The following is a 20309-nucleotide window of genomic DNA, read 5'->3' on the forward strand; positions in this document are numbered from 1 at the left end:
AAGCAACATTTTAGACTTGTAAATAGCTGTATTGGCTGAACATGACTGAAGGTAATTTAAGAGTATTCCTAAGCAAACAGTTTTTTTGTTTTTTTTAAAAAGGCTTTTTGTTTTATTCATTAACATTCTCACAGCTAAGTTTCTGATAAAGATGGATCAACATTAATGGGCAGAGAGAGGCATAGCTTTTAGGAACAGGGATGATAGCTCCTCTATACTATGCCCTAGTGAGAGATTATCTGGAGTTTTGTATTCTGTTCTGGTCACCATAGATATTGATATGCTGGAAAAGGTCTAGAAGATGGCAACCAGGATTATGAAGGGCCTTGAGTTTATGTTATATAAAGGTCATTGAAGTAGCTGGGAATGTTTAGCTTGGAGAAGAGAAGACCCAGGAGGGAACAAGAATCATCTTCAACCATAGATTTAAGCAGTTCAGTGCTACACTGAAATCCCTTGCCCCTTTGTCTGATCGTTAACAGATGCTTTGCCTTTTTTTCCTTTCTTTTCTTTTTTTGGCAAGGTAATTGGGGTTATAAGTGACTTGCCCAAAGTCACACAGCTAGTAAGTGTCAGGTGTCTGAAGCTGAATTTGAACTCAGGTCCTCTTGATTCCAGAGCCAGTGCTCTATCTACTGCACCATGTAGCTGACCCAGACAGATCCCTTGCTAAACCCCAATCCAGGATTACTACCAACATCTGCCTTCTCTGCACTGACTAATATGTTGCTATAGAGAACTGTCAAGCTGACCTGGTCCACCATAGATTTGGACCATTTCAACTTGGTCTTCACTGCAGCAAGGCAGTCAATGCCTATTTCTTCCCTAATTGATTCTTTATTCTTCTTCCTACAGAAACTCACTTAAAACTTTTCACATCTCCTTCCTATCCCCTTTCCCTCAGCTAAGGATTACTGCTCATACTTTATTGAGAAAGGCCATTCAATATGACCTCCCACAAAGCTTTTTGATATATCCTGTTCTGTCTTCTTTTATTCCAGTCTAATAAAGAGACTCACCGAGACCAGCTCTCAATCTATTTATCTCTCCCTTTCACAGCCAGTTTCCTAAAAAAAGCATTCTGCATTAATTTCCTCAATAAACTGTCCTATCACGTCTCAGCACTTTGCAGTCTGACTTTTCATCTCATCTCTCGACTGAAACGACTCTCTCCAGAGTTTCCATTGACTTCTTAACTGCTAATTCTAGTGGCTTTTTAAAAAAACCAATCTTCATCTTTCTTGTTCTTTCTGCAGCACTTCACACTGCTGACCACCCCTTCCTCTTGGCTTCTGTTTGTTTAATTGTTTTCTGGATTTTTATGACATTCTAAGCAAATACTCATCAGGTATCTGATGTGTGCTAGAGACTGTGTTAAGTACTGTTCTCATCAGGTGGTTTTTTTTTCCATATCTATCTGACCACTCCTTCTCAGGCTCCATGATACCCTATAAATGTACCCCAAGTGTGAATGCACCCTGTCCTAGACCTCCTTTTCTCTCTCCATTCTTTCTCTTGCTGTAAAACAGTCATCTGCATTAGCTGTGTAGATGACTCAGATCTATATATCCAATCCCTCTTTGCTCATCTGTAGTCCTGTATCTCCAGCTGCCTATTTATTGTATATTATTGATATGATATACATGTATTATATATTTCAAACTATATGTCCTGGAAACATTCCAGGTACAACTTGTCTAAGAAACTTGTTATTCTTCCCCCAAACTACCTTTATTCCAAACTTCCCTATTTCTTTTGAGATCACCTTCCAGTCTTCTTAGTTCACAGCTTTGGCATTATCCTCAACTCTTCATTCTCTCTCACCCCGAATACCTAAACAGTTATCAAATCTTGCCATTTCTACCTCTACAGTATCTCTTGCACCCAACCCTTTCTTATCTTCACATAGGTTCTCATCCATAGCTTCTTAATTTTTCTCTCTTCTCTCCAGTGTATCCTCCACTGTTGGCAAAGTGATTTTTCTAAAAAGTAGATCCAGTCCTGTCACTCTCTTAACTAATAAACCCCAGTAGTTCCTTGTTACCTTTAGGATCATATTATATAAGCTCTCTGGCTTTTAAAGACTTTCACAACCCAGCCCCAACCCACCTTTTCAGTCTTACATACATTGTTCCCCTCCTGAGCTCCCTGGTCCAAATGACCTTTTTTATGCTGTCCATCACACACAGCACTCCATCTTGCGTCAGGCTCTCTTACCTCCACCTCTTAGAATCCTTTCTTTCATTCAAGACTCAACTAAAGCATTATCTTCTCTACTGAAGCCTTTCCTGAACTTAACACTGGCTACTAATCCCCTCCTTGCCCAGACTGCCTTGTAGATTCCAATGTTCGGCTTTCATAGCCTCTTACAATTTGATCCCAGCTGAACTTCCAGCCTCAAGACACATAATTCTCTTTGGTGTACTTCAGGCCCAGCTGACCTCCTAATTCTTCCCACACATATCTGGCCTTGGCACTGGCCATCCCCTGGGCCTTGAGTTCTCTTTCTCCTCTGCCTCAGAGAATTCCTCGTGTCCTTCCAGTCACAGTTCAGGCATTATCTTCTTTCCTGATCTGGTCCGACCATGGTGCCCTGACCACCTTTTATTTAGTGACTGTAAACATGAAATGTCTACTATGCACCTGGCACAGTGCTACGAGCAGGGGAAGAAGGCGGTCCCTGTCCTTGAGGAGGACACCGTGTGTACTGTGTGTATGGTCTCTGCCATTAGACTGTAAGCTTCTTGAGACCAAAGAGTATCTTTGTATCATAGTAGGTACTTAATAAACTCTGGTTTGTTGATCTGTACTTATCCATGTAGTCATTGTCTTTCCCAGTAGAATGAAAGGTCAATCTTGAAAGCTGGAACTGTTTCTTTTTTCACTTTGTGTCCTCGGCGCCTGCCGCATGATAAGTGCTGGAATAAATGTTGGTTGATTGACAGATTGATTGTTTTTCAGGCCTGCTTTCAGAAAACCGGAGCATCAGTTGTTGCCATTCGAAAATATATCATTCACAAATACCCTTCGCTGGAGCTGGAGAGAAGAGGCTATCTCCTTAAGCAAGCACTGAAGAGAGAATTACAGAGAGGAGTCATCAGACAGGTAATGGTGATTCAAGCAAAGGAGATGTTCAGGCATTGTGTATCATGTTGTGTTGTAGTATAATATGCATTACCCCATTAGTTGCTATCAGTCTCATCTTTGTTATCATTGTTACGTGGTGAATAGTTAATAGCTTATTCTAACTCAGTGTGTCAGAGAACAGTTTTCCTAAACCAGAGTATCAGCTGACTTTAGAAGTAACAATATAAACCTTTTTTTTTTTTTTGGAGGGATCAGATGCTTTGGCAGAGCTGATGGCAGATTCAAAACCATGGTTTAGGGAAAGGGACTTGCCCAAGCCCACATTCTTACAGCAGTGATAGAGCCAGACCTAGAACCCAGATCTTTTGATTCCCAGTCTATTGTCCTTTGAACTACACCAAACTTCAGCATATCACTTATTCAGGGGAAAATCTGTCTTGTTTGAGCTGTGGTCATGATCTTCTATGTACTAGAACTCTAAAATTGTTTGCTAAGAGTATTAACAAGAGAGACAGTCATGAGAATTTGGTATTAAACTGATTTAGGTATTAGCCTGAATTTTCCTTGATTAAAAGTCAAGTTTTTTAAACAGTCCAGAGAAAGCAGGGTAGAGAGAGCCCAACTCATGATAAAGGAATCAACTTTGATACAAGGAAAGATGATTTTCAAAAAGAACATCTGAAAAATCATCTTGAAGAATAATAATCTCTGCCTATTAAGAAAAAGAAGGAAGACTTCTCATGCTGGAAATCATGGGAAAACCTAATTTATGTACAGGGAGACTTCTGCTGGAAAGTGACTATCTTTATAAGAATGTGATACATATTTTTTTTTAAAATATGAGAGATTTTTTCCTCCCTTTAATTGACAGTTCTTAATGGAGCCCTGTCGTCCTCACAATTAGCATTTGTTAATGTAGTTCACTGAATTATTTAGAAAGCATGAGATCCCCCTTCCCCATTGTAGAATTAAATTAAGGCTTTACCTTAGTCTTTTATTTTTTAAGCAATTGGGGTTAAGTAACTTGCTCAAGGTTACACAGCCAGTTATTTTGTGTGGGGGTTCAGCATCTGAGGCTGGAACCGATCCTGGGTCTCCCGACTCCGGGGCTGGTGCTCTTACTGCACCACCTGGCCTCCCCTCTTTACCTCAGTCTTACATGATGAAGCACTGTAGTTTTATTAGTGCATCGTAAAGGCTTAAATCCTAATTATAAATTATCTAAAAATAGAAACAGTTGTCATTGTAATTAAAATTATTTCAGGTAAAAGGAAAAGGAGCTTCTGGGAGTTTTGTGGTGGTCCCAAATGCAGGAAAAACTGTTCAGAAGTCTAAAGACAGAAAGGTAAGATGTGTATGTCCAGAAGGTATTTGAACACTATATCATTACTTTATTTAGCTGTTTTTGTTTGATAAGTTTTTTGTGAAGTTTTTCAAACTTTCCCTATACTTAGATCTAGTTTTCTTCCTCTTTATTTATTATATGCTTCTTATCTCATATCCTTGTGCAGTTAAACCAAACATACACACACTTACACATTTAAATACATAACACCATAATACTTAAAATATCTCTATGCCGATTATTGACATATAGTTCCCAGCTGCAAACAACCACCTAGGCTTGAATTAACCATAAAACCTCTTACTCCTGCCAACTTAGACTATTCTTCTCCCACTTCATTGTTACTATAGGCTTGGTGCTCCTTAGAATCCCTACCCTCACCCCTCCCTGCGTCTTACCTCTTCTCAGCGTCATTTAAAGATAGAGTTGGTAAATTTGGTGGTGATGAAAGGGAAAGTGGCTATTAACCACTTCTATTCCTTCACCCAACAGGACGTCCCCAGCCCTTGAGATTTCCCATGAACTAGAGTCCTTTTTTTTTTCATTCCACCCCATGTTCCTGTGGCAAAATGTGTGGGGATGATTTTATGTGTTTATCTGAAATTTAATTTAGTCCTTTGGATATCCAAATTCAATTAACACAAACCTACTACACAGTATATGAAAGACCTCACCATCATCTGTGTGGCCTTTATGTTTCCAAATCTCAATTGGAGACAGGGGGAAAGGTATGTACTAGGGAACCTTTATACATTGTTTCCTTCAAAACTTTCGTGTAAGGCTTTGGGATAAGAAGGTGGTAGGGGAAATGTAGTGAGACTATTTTGTTCCAGTCAGAGGGGGAAAAAGAGAAACACTTGGAAAACAAAAGGGAAGGAGACTGAAAAGGAAATTGGGCCAGCCAGTGCCTGGGGCCCTGAGAAGAAAAGCGTGTCAGGGAAATGCCACACCAGCCATGCTCCTCACCACACTCCCTCTCCCCCCAGCACTAGTTCAAGGTAAGAGTGGTGAGAGACAAACACTTGCTCTCTCCCAGATCCTTTCTTGTCTAAGCTCCAGTCGCAGGAGCAGCTAGGAGAGAAGAGGGCCCTGAGGCCACCCCAAGGGGTGCAACAGACAGAAGGTACAGTCTTGTCATCATCCCACATTGGAACTCAGAACTTATATTCCCTTAGAAACAATTGGAAACAAGAAGGCCGTGCAGAATGTAATTAAGGTACCTTATGAATTAAATAAACTTTTAGGGGGTCAACTGGGAACCTAATCGCTACAGCTAAGATCATATAACAAGAAAAATGCCTAGTACAGAGAAGTTTTAAACACACCAAATTCTGAAAACCACCTGTGGATAAATTGGGGATTGACTCTACATACAGCTCAAGGCAAGATTGTTCCCTTCTTCTTCATCCTTGCAACTCCTTGCACCTTCTTCACTTGCGGATTTCTTACAAGAGAGCATACAGATTCTGAACAAGCTCACTTGCAGTGAGTGATCTTTATCCTTAAGTCATCTGTCACTTAGCACAGGATCTCCTAGCACATAGTAAGCACTTAATGCAAGCTTGTTAACCATTCTCTATGTTACTGAAAACAGAATGGTTTCTTAAATGCCTCCCAAAAATCTGCTATATTCTCTGCTTATTTGGGGCTCACTGAGTCTGGGTGTCCTAGTGGAGACCTATAGGAGATCTTTCTGTAAAAGGGTTCCACACGTTTTCAAACCTACTGTATGTGATATACTGTACCCTCTGAGTTGTAATATGTTTTGGACATCTAAGAGGACATTAATACAAGCTCCATGGATTTAACAAATAATTTGTGGAAGCAAGACATATATGTAGTAAAAGGAAAGGAAACACAGGACAGATATACATTTAGAACTTGCCATAGGACTTGTCAAAGCTTTGAATAGAGTGAGGGCTCCTTTATCGTCTGCTCTATATGACAGTGTTTTACATATTAAAGTATTAATAATATTTTAAATGTTCTGGAATGACTTATATTTGGGATATATTGCATTTCAGAAGAGTAGTTCTACATTAGCTCCAGAACAGCAGGTAAAATTGGAAGATGTTCTCCCGTTGGCCTTCACTCGCCTGTGTGAACCTAAAGAAGCTTCCTACAGCCTGATCAGGAAATATGTGTCTCAGTATTATCCTAAACTTAAGGTGGATATCAGGTATGGACACATAGTGTAAAATTAAAAACATGCATGATCTGAAATGTTGGGGTTTAAAAATGTCTTATCTCTTAACCCTTTTCAAGGTTGGAGATTGGTCAGGGCAGTGAGAATGTCAGATGTTGGGGTTGATGCTCTTCTAGACCCATGACAGTTTGGAATGTCAGACTTCTAGTCCAGTGTGATTTCCACTATACCATGTCTTTGCAGCTTCTAGTATATAAAACATTAGAATTTATTTACTCTGCATATTCAGTATTACTGAGCAGAACTGTGGTCAAAAACTTTAATCTTAAATGTTTTAGGTACTTTTAAGTTTTGTGTAGCATTCATCTGTCTTCAAATGTGGATCTTCTAGTATCTCTGCTTTGGTTAAGCCTATCGTGTAAAATTATGGGCAAATTCTTGTAGTAGTTATTTTATGAAAGATAAAAATATTTTAACCGTCATTGAGTTTATCTCCCATGCCTGGTTGCAAGTTTGATCTTAAATATGTGAATTTATTTGAGTTTTTAGTCACTAGAATTTCTCTTTGGAGCTGAAGTTGAAATTATACATTGAAATGTAGATAGGGTGATTATTTCACAGTTAATTGTGTTGTGCTACATAATAGCTTATTTATTTATATACCTGGGTCTTCAGTCTGAAGTATAAAATATTGCCTGTTACTGAAATAGAATTCATAAGATTTGCCTTGAATCTTTTTTTTTTTTTACAGAAGGCTGCTATTCAGAGTATAGAATAATGTTTAGGCTAATGCCAGTTCTTGTTTTGATAACTGAGGCAAATCAAATTGCTAAATTTTTAATCCAGAAGCAAAATTTTTAGATAACTGTTGAATTATTTTCAAAGTATAAAATTTAAGCATTTATTTAATGTTCTTTAGAATTTAACACATGGAATCATGAAGTTGTGAGTCCATGCTGTGAGCTTCATTGAAATAGTTGTTGTGTCCACAAAGGCAAACTCAGGGAAGAAATATAATATGAACACTTAAACATGAAAATTCATTCTACTTGTGAGTCCCTCTATTAGAAGATAACTGGTAGTTATAGGTATATGCAATAGCTCCCCAGCAATTTTCTCTTCTGTGATTCTATAGGACTTGAACAAAGATAGTGAACCAGACTTTAGTTTGTTGTATGTGTTGACATCATAAAATGTTAGAACTGGAAGGAACCTCAGAGGTCTAATCCAGTTTCCTCATTTTATAGGTGAGGAAACAAAGACTCAAAGAGGTAATGGACTTAACCAAAGTTGCAAAGCAGGGACCTGAACCCAGTTCTTTTTATGCTTTATGCAACGTTCTTTCCTTCACAGTGTACTAAAAAGATACTTTTCTGGCTAATGTTGTTGAATATGTGCCTCAGTGAGATGGCAGTTACTTCCATTGTAGTTTTCTAGATTGCTTGTCAATACATAGAAGACATTAAATCCAAAAGTCTTTTATCATTCATTATGTGAATTTTCTGTGTCATTTAACAGTGTTTTTTCCTTGGCTTTTATGAAACCAATACAACCTGTCATTTCCTCCTACTTTTTTGACAGCTTTTTCTTTGTCTCATTGCCTAAATGTAGGTATTCCAAGATTTAGTGCCAAGTCTTCTGCTTTTCTCTCTCATGACTCTATCCAGATAGTTCATTGATTCTCATAGTTTCATCTATGAAGATGATCTCCATATCTTTGTCTCATTCCAACCTTTTTTTTTTAAGCAATCGGGGTTAAGTAACTTGCTCAAGGTTACACGGCCAGTTATTTCTGGGTGTGGTGCTGAGTATCTGAGCCCGGATTTGATCCAGGTCATCCCGACACTGGACCCAGTGCTCTTACTCGCTGAGCCACCTGGCCGCCCCCATTCCAACCTTTTTAATGTCATTCATAAACAACCTGCTGAACATATTTCTCCCAGACTTTCCTATCATCAGTATGCCTCTTTAGTCTTGAGGCATGCATCTCCATTCCAGGTTATCAGGGAAAATGTACTATTCGTTTTTTTTTTTAATGGAAGAAAGATTTCATGGTGAAAAAAAAAGAGAAAAGATCTGAAGAGTTAGAATGTAACCTTGACCTGTGTCAGGGGGATGGAGGATGAAAAAAATTATTAATGAGGAAAAAAAGAAGGAATATTGAACATTTGGACCTAAGGAGTAATTATGAGATGCTTTCCATAGCAATGGAAGGTGGGTGTCTGGACCCTCTGAGGAGAAAACAGTGGCTTATATTTCAAGGAATGATCAAATATAGATCCACAGAAATAAATCCCCTAAGAGTCAGAGGCAAAAGCTATGAATACTAGCTGTTGATTCTCTGCTGAAGGGTACTGAAACAGCCATTTGTCAAACTAACATTAGGAGTACAGAGTTCTGCTGTCTTCCCAAGTTGTATATCTGGGTTATGATGGAGAATTGCCTGAGACTTCTCAGACTGACCACCTCTAGTGAGTCATTGGAACTCAAATAATACTACCAAAAAATGTAGAAAACATGGCTATGGTTGATGAAGCCCTGAGCAGTCTTAGACTCACAGGTGGATATTTCATCAGTGCTGTCCTACCAAAGTCTTCAAAAGGGAAAGGCAGATTGGGACGCATGACTTGTTTTTAGTAAGCTATCAGTTCTTTTTTTTTTTTTAAAGCAATCGGGGTTAAGTAACTTGCTCAAGGTTACACGGCCAGTTATTTCTGGGTGTGGTGCTAAGTATCTGAGCCCGGATTTGATCCCCAGGTCATCCCGACACTGGAGCTGGTGCTCTTACTTGCTAAGCCACCTGGCCACCCCTAAGCAATTGGGGTTAAGTAACTTGCTCAAGGTTACATGGCCAGGTGTTTAATAAGTGTCTGAGCCCAGATTCAATCCACATGTCATGCTGACACTGGAGTTGGTGCTCTTACTCTCTGTGCTACCTGGCTGCCCCAGCTATCAGTTCTTCTAAAGTGTAGCTAGAAAAAAAGAGCCTATGTTGGAAAAAAACTGATGCCGTGGAAAGGAACTGGACCATGTCTCCAGAGACCCTTTCACCACTGACATTCCATGATCTTGCCAAGTGAACAAGTTGTGATTGTGTCAGAACAGTGTTGGATTTCTGGACCTGGCTGTTGGCCTTGGATGGGCTGTACCTAAAAAGGGCTGGCAAAGATATGTTTGCCTAGAGTCTTGCAAATATAATCAAAAGGGTTTTATATTGAGGAGAGTGGGTAAGGAGAACAGAAGGAAGAACTGCCTAATAATTCAGAAGAGATAAAATCCAAATAAGAGCCCACACTGAAACCCATGGCTTTAAACATCTTTATAAATATCTTAAAGATTCCAAAGCAGGAAGGCAGAATTGACCTTACTGAATTTCAACCCATCATTGGAACGTGACTCTGGAAGAGTATATCTTATTCAAATGGATGAGAATTAAATTGGGGAAGGGATAGAATTGTATATTAAGATCCACTCCTTAAAGTGAACAGAACCAGGAGAACATTGTACACAGTAACAACCACATTGTGCGATGACTAACTTTGATAGACTTAGCTCTTCTTACCAATGCAAGGATATAAGACAACTCAAAAAGACTTGTGATGGAAAATGCTGTCCAGATCCAGAAAAAAGAACCATGGAGTCTGAATGCAGATTGAAGCATATTATTTGCTCTTTTTTTTTGTTGTTTCTTCTTTCTTGTGGTTGCTCTCATTGGTTCTAATTCTTCTTTACAACTTGATTAATGTGAAAATAGGTTTAATATAAATGTATATGTAGAGCCTAAAAAAAATTATATGCTGTCTTGGTGTGGGGAGAAGGGAGAAATGGGGAGAAAATTTGGAGCTCAAAATCTTAGGAAAGTGAATGTTGAAAACAAAAGAGAAATAATTTTTTTTTTAATTCATTCCTGTGAAGAAACCCAGAGGACAAAAACCTAGTGGAGACTATTTCAGTGAAGATCAACAAGAAGCTCAATCATCAGCATTTGTTAAGCTCCTCCTGTGTACCAAGCATTATACTAGGAGAATCAAACCATATTCTTATGCGAGTGTGCTTCACACAAAGGATGAAACAGAAGAGTCCAGGAAATAGTTCAAAAGCCTAGCATTGAGGAATTATATGTTGTAGTAATGATACAGAACCTTCAGTTATTCAGACATCTGCTAGAGCTCTTTGCCTAAGGCAGAGCAGCTGATTCTTGGCTCACTTTAAATGATAATTTTATCCTCCAAAAGATGCCTGAAGTAGAGTAATTTCCATAATGAATATTGATGCAGAAATTTTAAATAACACCAGAGATGTCACAGCAATATATCACAAAGATCATATACTATGACCAGATGAGGTTTTTTACCAAAAACGTAAGGCTGGTTTAGTCTTAAGAAAACTGTAAGCATAATTGGCCATATCAGTCACAAAAATCATATGATTATGTTACTATATGCCAAAAAAAACCCAACTTTTGACAGAATACAACACACATTCTTTGAAAGCACAGAAATCGATGAAGCTTTTCTTAAAATGATAAGTAATATCTATCTAAAACCAAGAGCAAACATTATTATTAATGGAGATAAAACTAGAAATCTTAACAGTGAGATTGGGAATGTCTGTTATCATTATTACAACTCAGCACTGTACCAGAAGTGCTAGCTATAGCAGTGAGACAAGAAAATGAAGCTGTGAGCAGAGGCAATGTGGGAACTGTCACTTCTTTACAGATTATAGGATGGTATCCTTAGAAAACCCTAGAGAGTCAACTAAAAAACTAATCAAATTAATTAGCCTCAGTGAAGTTGCGGAATATAAAATAAACCCACACAAATCATCATTTTCTTTATATTACCAACAAAACTCAGCAGGAAGAGAGAGAAATTTCATTAAAAATAACTGCAAACTGTATGCAATGTTTGGAAGTATATCTGCCAAGACATACATAGGAACCATATGAACTCAGTAACAAAACACTCTTCACACAAATAAAGACAGATTTAAACAATTGGAGATAGATTAATTGTTCATGGGTAGGCCGAGCCAATATAATAAAAAAACGACAGTACTAAATGACTCCAAGGGACCATCTCCCTCTGATCAAATTGGTTAAAACGACAAAAAAGGAAAAAGACAAATGCTGGAGGGGATGTTGAAAAATAGATACCTTAATGTACTGTGGTGAAATTGTGAACTGCTCCAATAATTCAGGAGAACAATTTGGACCTATGCCGAAAGGACTGTAAAACTGCATACCCAGCAATAACACTATTAGGACCATATACCAAAGAGATCAAAGGAAAGGGATCCAAATGTGATTGTTGTTGTAGTCAAATGGGATTTTATAGGGAAGTGAATAATAAAGTTATCATCATTGGGAAGTCTCCGCAGGTTCAGAATTGTACCAGAAAAAGGGGTGATAACTCTCCTCATATCTCCTTTGCCTTCAGGAGAACAAGGTACCTGTTAAATGGTTTGGCCAGTCCTGTTTTAAGAAAACCGAACATCATAAGAGTTTGAAGCTGAAGGGACCTTAGAAAACTACCGATTTGTTGTCTTGGATTTGTATGACTGTTACCTGTTTCGTGTGTTTTATTTCCCCTCAGACCTCAGCTGTTAAAGAATGCACTGCAGAGAGCAGTAGAGAAAGGCCAGTTAGAGCAGATCACAGGCAAAGGAGCTTCTGGGACATTCCAGGTCAGAGGCCAGAGGTTCATTTTTAGAACTTGTTTGGCTTAATCCTTTTTTGCCTTGATCCCTTTTATATTAACCTTTTATATCTATGTGAACCCACTTCAGAAATATGCTGTGCATGTGTTTTTCTTTAGTAAGGTACCTTGACTATTGCTAAACTTTTCTCTTTTTGTTGTTATCCTTACAGGGCTTATAGGGTTATTTATTATTTTTACTAGTACACAGCTTCTTCATTTTTCAGATTGCTAAAGGGAAGTATTCTCTGATATAAAAAGGATTTAATTCATTTCATCCATGAAAATGTAGTACGTATTCTTTTAAAAGCAGCATATGTGGAGTCCATTAAGTGCCATTGCACAAGTAGTTTAGCTTATAGTTCACATGAGAATTACAAGTTAACTAATATACCTATTGGGGTAGTTATACCTAGGCCTGAAGAATCACCAGCTATTTATACTTTGAATGGTATAAATGAGGGTGTCCATAAGAGGGTTTGGGGATTTTAAATTAGTTAGTTTAGGTTCTTGGTGGTTGGAAAGCAAAAGTCCCTAATGCGACATTTTAATTTAAAACATATCTGTGCTAATGCAGGAACTCCGACCCACCTGGTGCAGAGGAGTCTTGTCTTGACCTGCTTTGGGAGAGTGTTGTCTTGATGCTTTTCTCTTCCTCCTTGGAAAACAGCTGAAGAGATCAGGGGAGAAACCCCTGCTTGGTGGAAGTCTGATGGAAGATGCAATCCTGTCTGCTATTGCTGCCATGAACGAGCCGAAGACCTGCTCAACAACTGCTCTGAAGAAATATGTCTTGGAGAACCACCCAGGGACCAATTCAAATTTCCAAGGTAAGACTCAGGTGTGCTCTCAGCATGGGCAGGGGAGCTCACTATGTTTTCCAAAAAACTCTGGTATCAGTGCCAGCACAGACAGAGCACAGGCTGTAGAGGGAGGTGGTACCTCCCTGGTGGAAGTGGAAATACAGGGTCATCAGTAATTCACCCACACACCAGCTGTGTATCATACACTAAGCACTTGGTCCAGGTGGGCATAGTGACATTGGTCCCCAGAACAGAACATTACAACAGGACATAAGGGAGGGGAGTGCCATGAGATCAGATGAGGAAGAACCATTCCCCTCTAAGGGGAGAAGAAACCCTGTTCATGGCTGGTTATTCCTCATGGCTCATAGAAAGGAGCACTGAACTCGGTGTTACCAGATCTCATTTCAGAGCCCAGCTCTGCTACTCTTACCTCCGCACCTCAAACAAGTCACTACAACCTGCCTGAGTGCCCCTCATTTGTAAAGGGAAGGTATGGACTAAAGGATCTCAAAGGTCAGATTTATCATTCTGGGGTGCATAAAAGGAAAAAGATGGCTAACTACACGAAGATTTTTCTGTTCTCAAGCACAGTTGTTTCTGCTGGGTTTGGTTTTTTTTTCTTTTTGTGGAGGAGAAGGCTGGGCAATTGGGGTTAAGTGACTTGCCCGAGTCATTTATATCACACGGATAATAGGTGTTAAGTGTCTGAGGTTAGATTTGAACTCGGGTCCTCTTGACTCCAGGGTCAGTGCTCTATTCACTGTGCCACCTAGCCGCCCCTGTTTGTGCTAGGTTTGAATGTTCATTTAATACTAGCTGGCACTTATCTAACTCTTTAAAGTTTGCAGAGAACTTTACACATTAATTCATTTGCTCCTCACAACAACCCTGAAAGGGATGTGCTTGTTACTATTCCCATTTTATAAAGGAGGAAACGGGAACAGAGAGATTAAGTGATTCGCCCAGGGTCACACAGCTGGCAAGTGTTGAGGAAAATCTTCCTATAATTTGAATCAGCACTCTTATCCACTTCACCATCCAGCTGCTTTTTATTTATATAAATGATTCTAAGACCCTTTTAATTTTAATCTGACACTAATCAAGCAAATTTGAAGGAAAATGTGAAACTAATAAATTAAATAACTCAGAAAACTATAGAGTGAACCAAAGCAAATTATTTTAAGTAAAAAAAAGGTCTTGGAGCCTGATTAGAGTCTTTCATGGGATGTGCCATTTTTATATTTGAGGGCCTGCTTTCTAGAAAGTGTTTTTCTTTTCAGTCTAAAGTATCTTGTCAGAGGCAGGAATTGTTCATGTGGTATCTTGTACCAAATATCTGTGATATGTTTACTTTTCCCTTTTATTATACTCTGTGGTGATTGTTATACTCTGCCTACTTTGTGAATTGAATGAGATAACTAATTTTTTAACAAATGGAAGCTTAACTAATTTGACATTTACCTTTTGAGCACAGAATGTTGGTACACGTTCTCAGTTTTTGTCCAAATCCACATTAAAAAAACCTCTCCATGCCCCATGATGTCATTGTGTAATGCCTACCTACCTTGAGAGAGTTCAGTTCTTGATCTTTTTTATTTTTTATCTTTTTGGTTTTCTTTTTTTCAGTTCTTAATCTTAAAGAACTAGAAAGCATTGGAATAAATTTCACGATCTCATCCAACTATCCTTGACTTTTGCTGCAGCTCAAGATATTGTCCCCTTTGGGTTGCTCTGGAATGGATATCTGGTCCAAACTCTGCTTCATGAAACCCTTGGGATATCTCAAAAATGCAGACATTTGAACTTTGGCCAAAGAGTATGCCGAGTTTTTTTTGTTTTGTTTTTTGTTGTTTTTTTGCCAGAAAATTACATGTTCTCCTAGAGAAAGGGTTCTTTAATTGAGGTCTGTGGATTGATTTCAGGGGACCTGTGAACATGAATGAGAAAAAAGGATACCTCCATTTCAGTAAAGTTGGTTTCTTTTGTAATCCTGGGTATTATATTTTATGCCATTAAAAAAACAAAAAGCCAGACTGCCAGAAAAGACCACAAAAAAGATTAAAGAAACTTTATCCTAGAGGCAGCAGTTGTTTTATACAAAATTAGAGTACTGGTTGATAGATTGTTGCTTTTTGTTCTCAGTGCATCTACTGAAAAGAACCCTACAAAAATGCGAAAAGAATGGATGGATGGAACAGATCTCCGGGAAAGGGTTCAGTGGCACCTTCCAGCTTTGTTTTCCATATTACCCCAGGTAAAGAGAGGTTTTTTACACAAAGCATGACCCATTGTACAATACAGTTGAGTTCATAGAGTCATAGACTCTAGGATGAGACCTTAGAAATTATCTGGGGCCTAAATTCTAGGTGTAACCTTTGCATTTTACAGATGAGTAAATGAACTAGAGAGGTCAAGCCCTGTGGTTTCGTAGGTAGGAGCCAAGTGTTTCCATCTAACTAGTTCTTAATAGTTCCTGCTCTCAAAACCCTTAGACTGTGAGTAGTTATGCAGTTCCTTCTTTATCAGACAAATAATTAAATTTTGGCATCTAATGCTGCAAATCCCAGTTTACACTGTTCTGTACTGTGGTCATACAGCATGGAGATCTGGAGAAATTCAGCGTCATATGCTCCCAAGTGCTTTGGTTTTGCTTCATAACTTGTAGTGTAGGAGAGTCAAGAATTCCTATCTGATACATGTAATTTCTCAGGAAGTGGAGAGATCCAGGTGCTGCTTCTAGCCCCTGTTGCAAGTGCTTGTGCTCCCATTAATGAGTTGGAAGGCCCAGCCCATCCATGCCCTCTCATTCTGAGTAATATAATTGAATCTTTAATAAACCTCTATGACGTGCATCCTTAATATTTTTGGAAGAACTCGTGGTTTTATAACACTTAGGGAGCAAGTATAAATGTTATTGAACTTATTAAGTGCCAGACCAACCCTTTTGGTTTAGTTGTGTGTTGATATGTTATATTCACGTACATTTCAAAGCCTAGCATATTGTGGCATTATTTTATAGGCTTATTCATCAGGGTGACCAGCAATTCCTATTATTGTGGAGAGAAAAAAGTGGAAAATCTTAGCTTTTGATGGCATACAGCTTTTACAAAATATAAAATACTAAGTCTCTCTTGGGATTTCAAGTTGTGGACTGCTTTGTTGAAATTTTTGAAGGCATGATGCTTTTTTTTTTAAGGTTGTGGTTGTGAGGGAGCTGGAGCATGGAGTCCTGATGGTGCTTATGCATATTTTTTTAAAGTGTGTGTGTGTCTGGGGAGGGGGGTGTCTGTGTATGTGGGAGTGTGTGTATACACCTGCATTTTTAGAATAAATTGTAACCTCATTTGTAATCATGTAGGGGGCTAGGTTCTTTTGCTTGTTTTGCCATCTGCTACTTAAGCTTGCATTTGTTTTGACTGTCCTGAATAGGACTTTTGTTTTAACCTGAGTTCTCTTCACAGCCCAGGAGTGTTATTTCCAGAGAAGCAGCAAAGTGAAGAATCTGAGCAGTCTGAGGATGATGATTCAGAAGAGGAGGATGAGGAAGATTCATCGGAGGAAGAAGAGTCTGAAGAAGATGAACCACCACCTAAGAAAAGGTATAGAAATTTGAAATTACTTTACCTGAGATAAACAAACTGTGGCTAAAGGACTAATTATAGGCCACTAAGTGTTGTGGCTGGAAGGAGCTCTAGAGATCATATATTCCACCCACCCCACGTTACAGATGAGGAAACTGAGGCATCGAGGCTTCTCAGGCGAATAAATTTAGAGTTAGAAAGGAACTTAAAAGTCATCTATTTCAGTCATTTATTTTTAGAAAAGAAAACTGATGCTTGAAAAGCTTAAATACTTGATGAAACAGTTAAAGACAGAAACTCCTTTAGCACCACTAGTTGTTTCCTCATTTAATGATACATTTGTTTTTTAATCTTTTCCTTGAGTCATCTTTCCCAGTTGCCTCTTTAAATCAGTGAATTCATGATACTCCTGAACTAAATTCTGTTCTTTATTCCAAACTTTGCCTAGCTGTGTTGGCAGAAAAGTCATCCAAATCTTTGCTATTTCCAGCATATACTCTTGTTATAGTTTATAAAATAATAGCATTTTAGACTTGGAAGGGACCTTAGAGATCATTACAGAGGTAGAAACTGAGCTGACATTGCTCATCCTAGGTCACTCAGCAGGTGGCAGAACTGGGAGTACAACCAGCCGGCTTGTGGATTGTGAATTTCCTGAGGACAGACTCTGAACACCTTATGTGTTTGTATGCCCAGGACCTGGCACAGTGCCTTACACTTAATAAATCCTTATCGAATTGAATAGTGAATGACAGACTTTTTCTGTATCTAGCACTGTCCACTCTTCTCTGCCACCCTCCCACGGAAAGAGTATTTTAACAAATGGAAAGTGTATTCATTTGAGCTTTTTTTGCAGGGGGGGTGGTACCTAAAAGTTCTTGAGCTCTGAAAGCAAGTTCTACAGTTTAAACCAGAGGAGCGCTATTCATAAGTAACAGTGAATGTTTAATTTGCTGTTTAGCCAAACACATAAAAACATATTGGCAAAATTGGAGCTAGGCAAGGATTTGAATGACATTAGTTAATTTTGTACCATAATTTTGGCCAATTTTGCCATTTCATGGTGTGACCCTAATCATTCATAAGAGTTCCCCATCTATACGTGACTTTTTTGGCAAAGCCAGCATTTTCTTTGTCACCCTAGAAAATGGGAGCTTTCATATGCCCAGCTTTTTCCTTTTTAACAGATTGCAGAAGAAAGCCCCAGCTAAATCCCGAGGGAAGGCCACCTCAGCAAAACAAAGAGATTCAAAACCGAAGCCCAAAACCCCTGCTGCCCAGCGAGGAAAAGCAAGACCCCCACCCAAGAAAGCCCCACCCAAGGCCAAAACCCCTGCCAAGAAAACCAAACCAGCCCCACCAGCCATCAAGAAGCCTGGTAGTATCTCTTCCAAGAAGCCAGCAGCAGGTGGAAAGAAGGATGGGAAATCTTCTGCCAAGGGCAAATCCAGGAAATCTCTCAGAGCAAAGAAGTGAAACTATAGGCACAGGGGTACTGCAGTGAAATTCAAAATCTTATTTCTTAAGGTCATTGTGCATTTGTTTTAGTTTTGATGCTTTTAAAATTGCATTTTTTTTCTTTGAAAAGCATGGGGAGGGAAGATAAAAGAAACCAATTTAGTAATTTGCTAGCTTTAGGTACTATTCTTGGTACCTGTCCCTCCCCACAGTCATTTTAGTTTCTGCAACAATTCAGGACTTTTCTAGACCATATAATCTATACTTGTTCTTTTTCCCTTTCCCTCTCCCCCCACCCCTTTTTTCCTCTTTTAAGTGGTCAGCTTAGGCTTTATTGTTTGGTTTTCTTTTAAACAATTGCAAAGAAGATTTTTATATTTTTAGAAAGCTTCAGGAACAGAACAATGTGACATCAGGTACTTGAAGTAAAGAGAGGCAACCTGACACTTGTACTTCAGGGTCTTCTGTGTTATAGCTGTAGAGCTTTGTTTTATTAGTGAAACTGCTCCACCAATTCTCCAACAAGAAACATACTGGATTTTTTTAGCTTTTGAGAAATAGCCACATATATTATGATCCCATTGAAATCTGAAAGGATCAGGCTTCCATGTGCCATTTGTTGTAATGAAAAGCTTCCTGTTCTAACCAGCCCAGACCAGCACAGCCCCTTCACATCAAGCACAATTCTCATATCACTTGGTTTTTTGGTTAAATGGCATTACAGAAATGCATTATTGCTATGATTCCTCGTGTCATCAATCTGTTACTGAAAAACACGACATATAAAAATCTTCTTAATCAAATGTTAGATATATTTTTTTAAGACTAAGCGCCTGAGTTGTCACTTCCTATTTGCCATTTTAAAGGGAAATGTTGGAGAGTTACATGGTTGCTAATGTAGAGATGCTGATAAGTTGGAAAACATGCAGTTTGCTAAAATAAATGAAACTAGATTCCAGACCCATCTTGTCCCCTCCTCCCACCCGCCTCCTCTTCCTTTCCTCAGCACCTTTGACGTCATTTGGGTGGCTTCATCTCTGAGACTTTTTTTTAAGTAAATGAAGCCTGACTACCTAACCCTTTTTTCTTTGTATTTTGTTTTGGTCTTGTGAGGTTGTGTTAAATATTGCTAAGCTTTCTATCTGAGAAATCTCCATTTCTGATTCTTAATTTAACTTCCCTGTGGCACTTAAAATTTCTATTGTCTTAAAATATTCAATGTACATCTTCTGGTCCTTTAAGTACTGCCAGAGGTTAAACCTGTTTGTTTCATATTCATTCCACGTGCAGTCTGTTTTCTGGGATCCTTTCTGTAGCCTCAGTTTGGCTAGGGAATGGACTTGCGAAGATTAGCTTGATTTAGATTCATACTCATGTGTGATCCCATCATGAATTTATTGGAATTTGTGTTGCATGTAAGGCAATCTTTCCTGTTGTAAATCTTCCTTTTTTATGTACATATATTTTGAAAAGTATGAATAAACATGAAATTTAAAAAGCTGTTAAACTGTAGCTTTGATTTAAGTTTGTGGTTTATCTCCCAAAGTAACAAAATATTGCCCTTACTTTGAAATCTTTTTCTTCTTGAGATATTAAGCCATTTTCTCTGTTGGGCTTTTTTTTTTTAATAAAAGTTTCAGTTTGGTTGTCTTCATGGAACCACAGAATATTGGAACTAGAAAGGGCCTGCCACAGAATGTTCCTTTACCTCCTGCCTGCTCCAATCTTTGCTCAAAGACTCCAGTGAGAGAGAGCCCACTCACTGCCTCCCGAGGTGACCCATTCCCACTTGGGATTGCTCTATATGTTAGAAAGTGTTAATTACAATCAAACCTCAGTTTGCTTTCTTGCAGCTTCCACCCATTTGTTCTGATTCTGCCTTGTGGGGCCAAACAAAACAAGTATGTTCCCACTGGAGACCTACCCCCTGATAGCCCTTGAATCTTCTAACCCTTAAGACAGCAATCCTGTCCCCACCATGTCTTCTTTTCTTCAGGCCACATATTTATAGGTCTTTGATCCCTTGTACTGATCACCTCAGGACAGCCTTCAACTTGCCTATGTCTTTCCTAAATGTCGTCGGCAGAATTGAACCCAGCCCTCCAGACCCCACCTTGTTAGAGCAGAGCACCACATAGCCATCACCTCCCAAAAATAGTCACCTCTGAGGACCCCATGGGTTTTCTT

At 38.8% G+C, this 20309-nt stretch overlaps 1 protein-coding gene across 9 annotated transcripts in view; it reads left to right on the forward strand.

Annotated features, from left to right (window-relative positions):
- The window catches only part of HP1BP3 (heterochromatin protein 1 binding protein 3), a 483172-nt gene extending 463538 nt beyond the window's left edge, over positions 1–19634 (forward strand). For 8 of the 9 annotated variants that reach the window (XM_069078500.1, XM_069078493.1, XM_069078495.1 and 5 more), the window contains 8 exons: positions 2962–3105; positions 4352–4432; positions 6457–6611; positions 12176–12266; positions 12948–13107; positions 15226–15337; positions 16545–16682; positions 17852–19634. In XM_069078500.1, the coding sequence (XP_068934601.1) occupies positions 2962–3105; positions 4352–4432; positions 6457–6611; positions 12176–12266; positions 12948–13107; positions 15226–15337; positions 16545–16682; positions 17852–18140 (1170 nt within the window). In that variant the 3' untranslated portion in view covers positions 18141–19634. The other variant, XM_069078501.1, reaches the window with a different exon arrangement.
- The last annotated feature ends 675 nt before the right edge of the window (positions 19635–20309 follow it).

This window comes from Petaurus breviceps, unplaced genomic scaffold (assembly GCF_028583685.1).
Source record: "Petaurus breviceps papuanus isolate PSGF00001 unplaced genomic scaffold, PetGlider_PUasm1.0 91041, whole genome shotgun sequence".
NCBI lineage: Eukaryota > Metazoa > Chordata > Mammalia > Diprotodontia > Petauridae > Petaurus > Petaurus breviceps.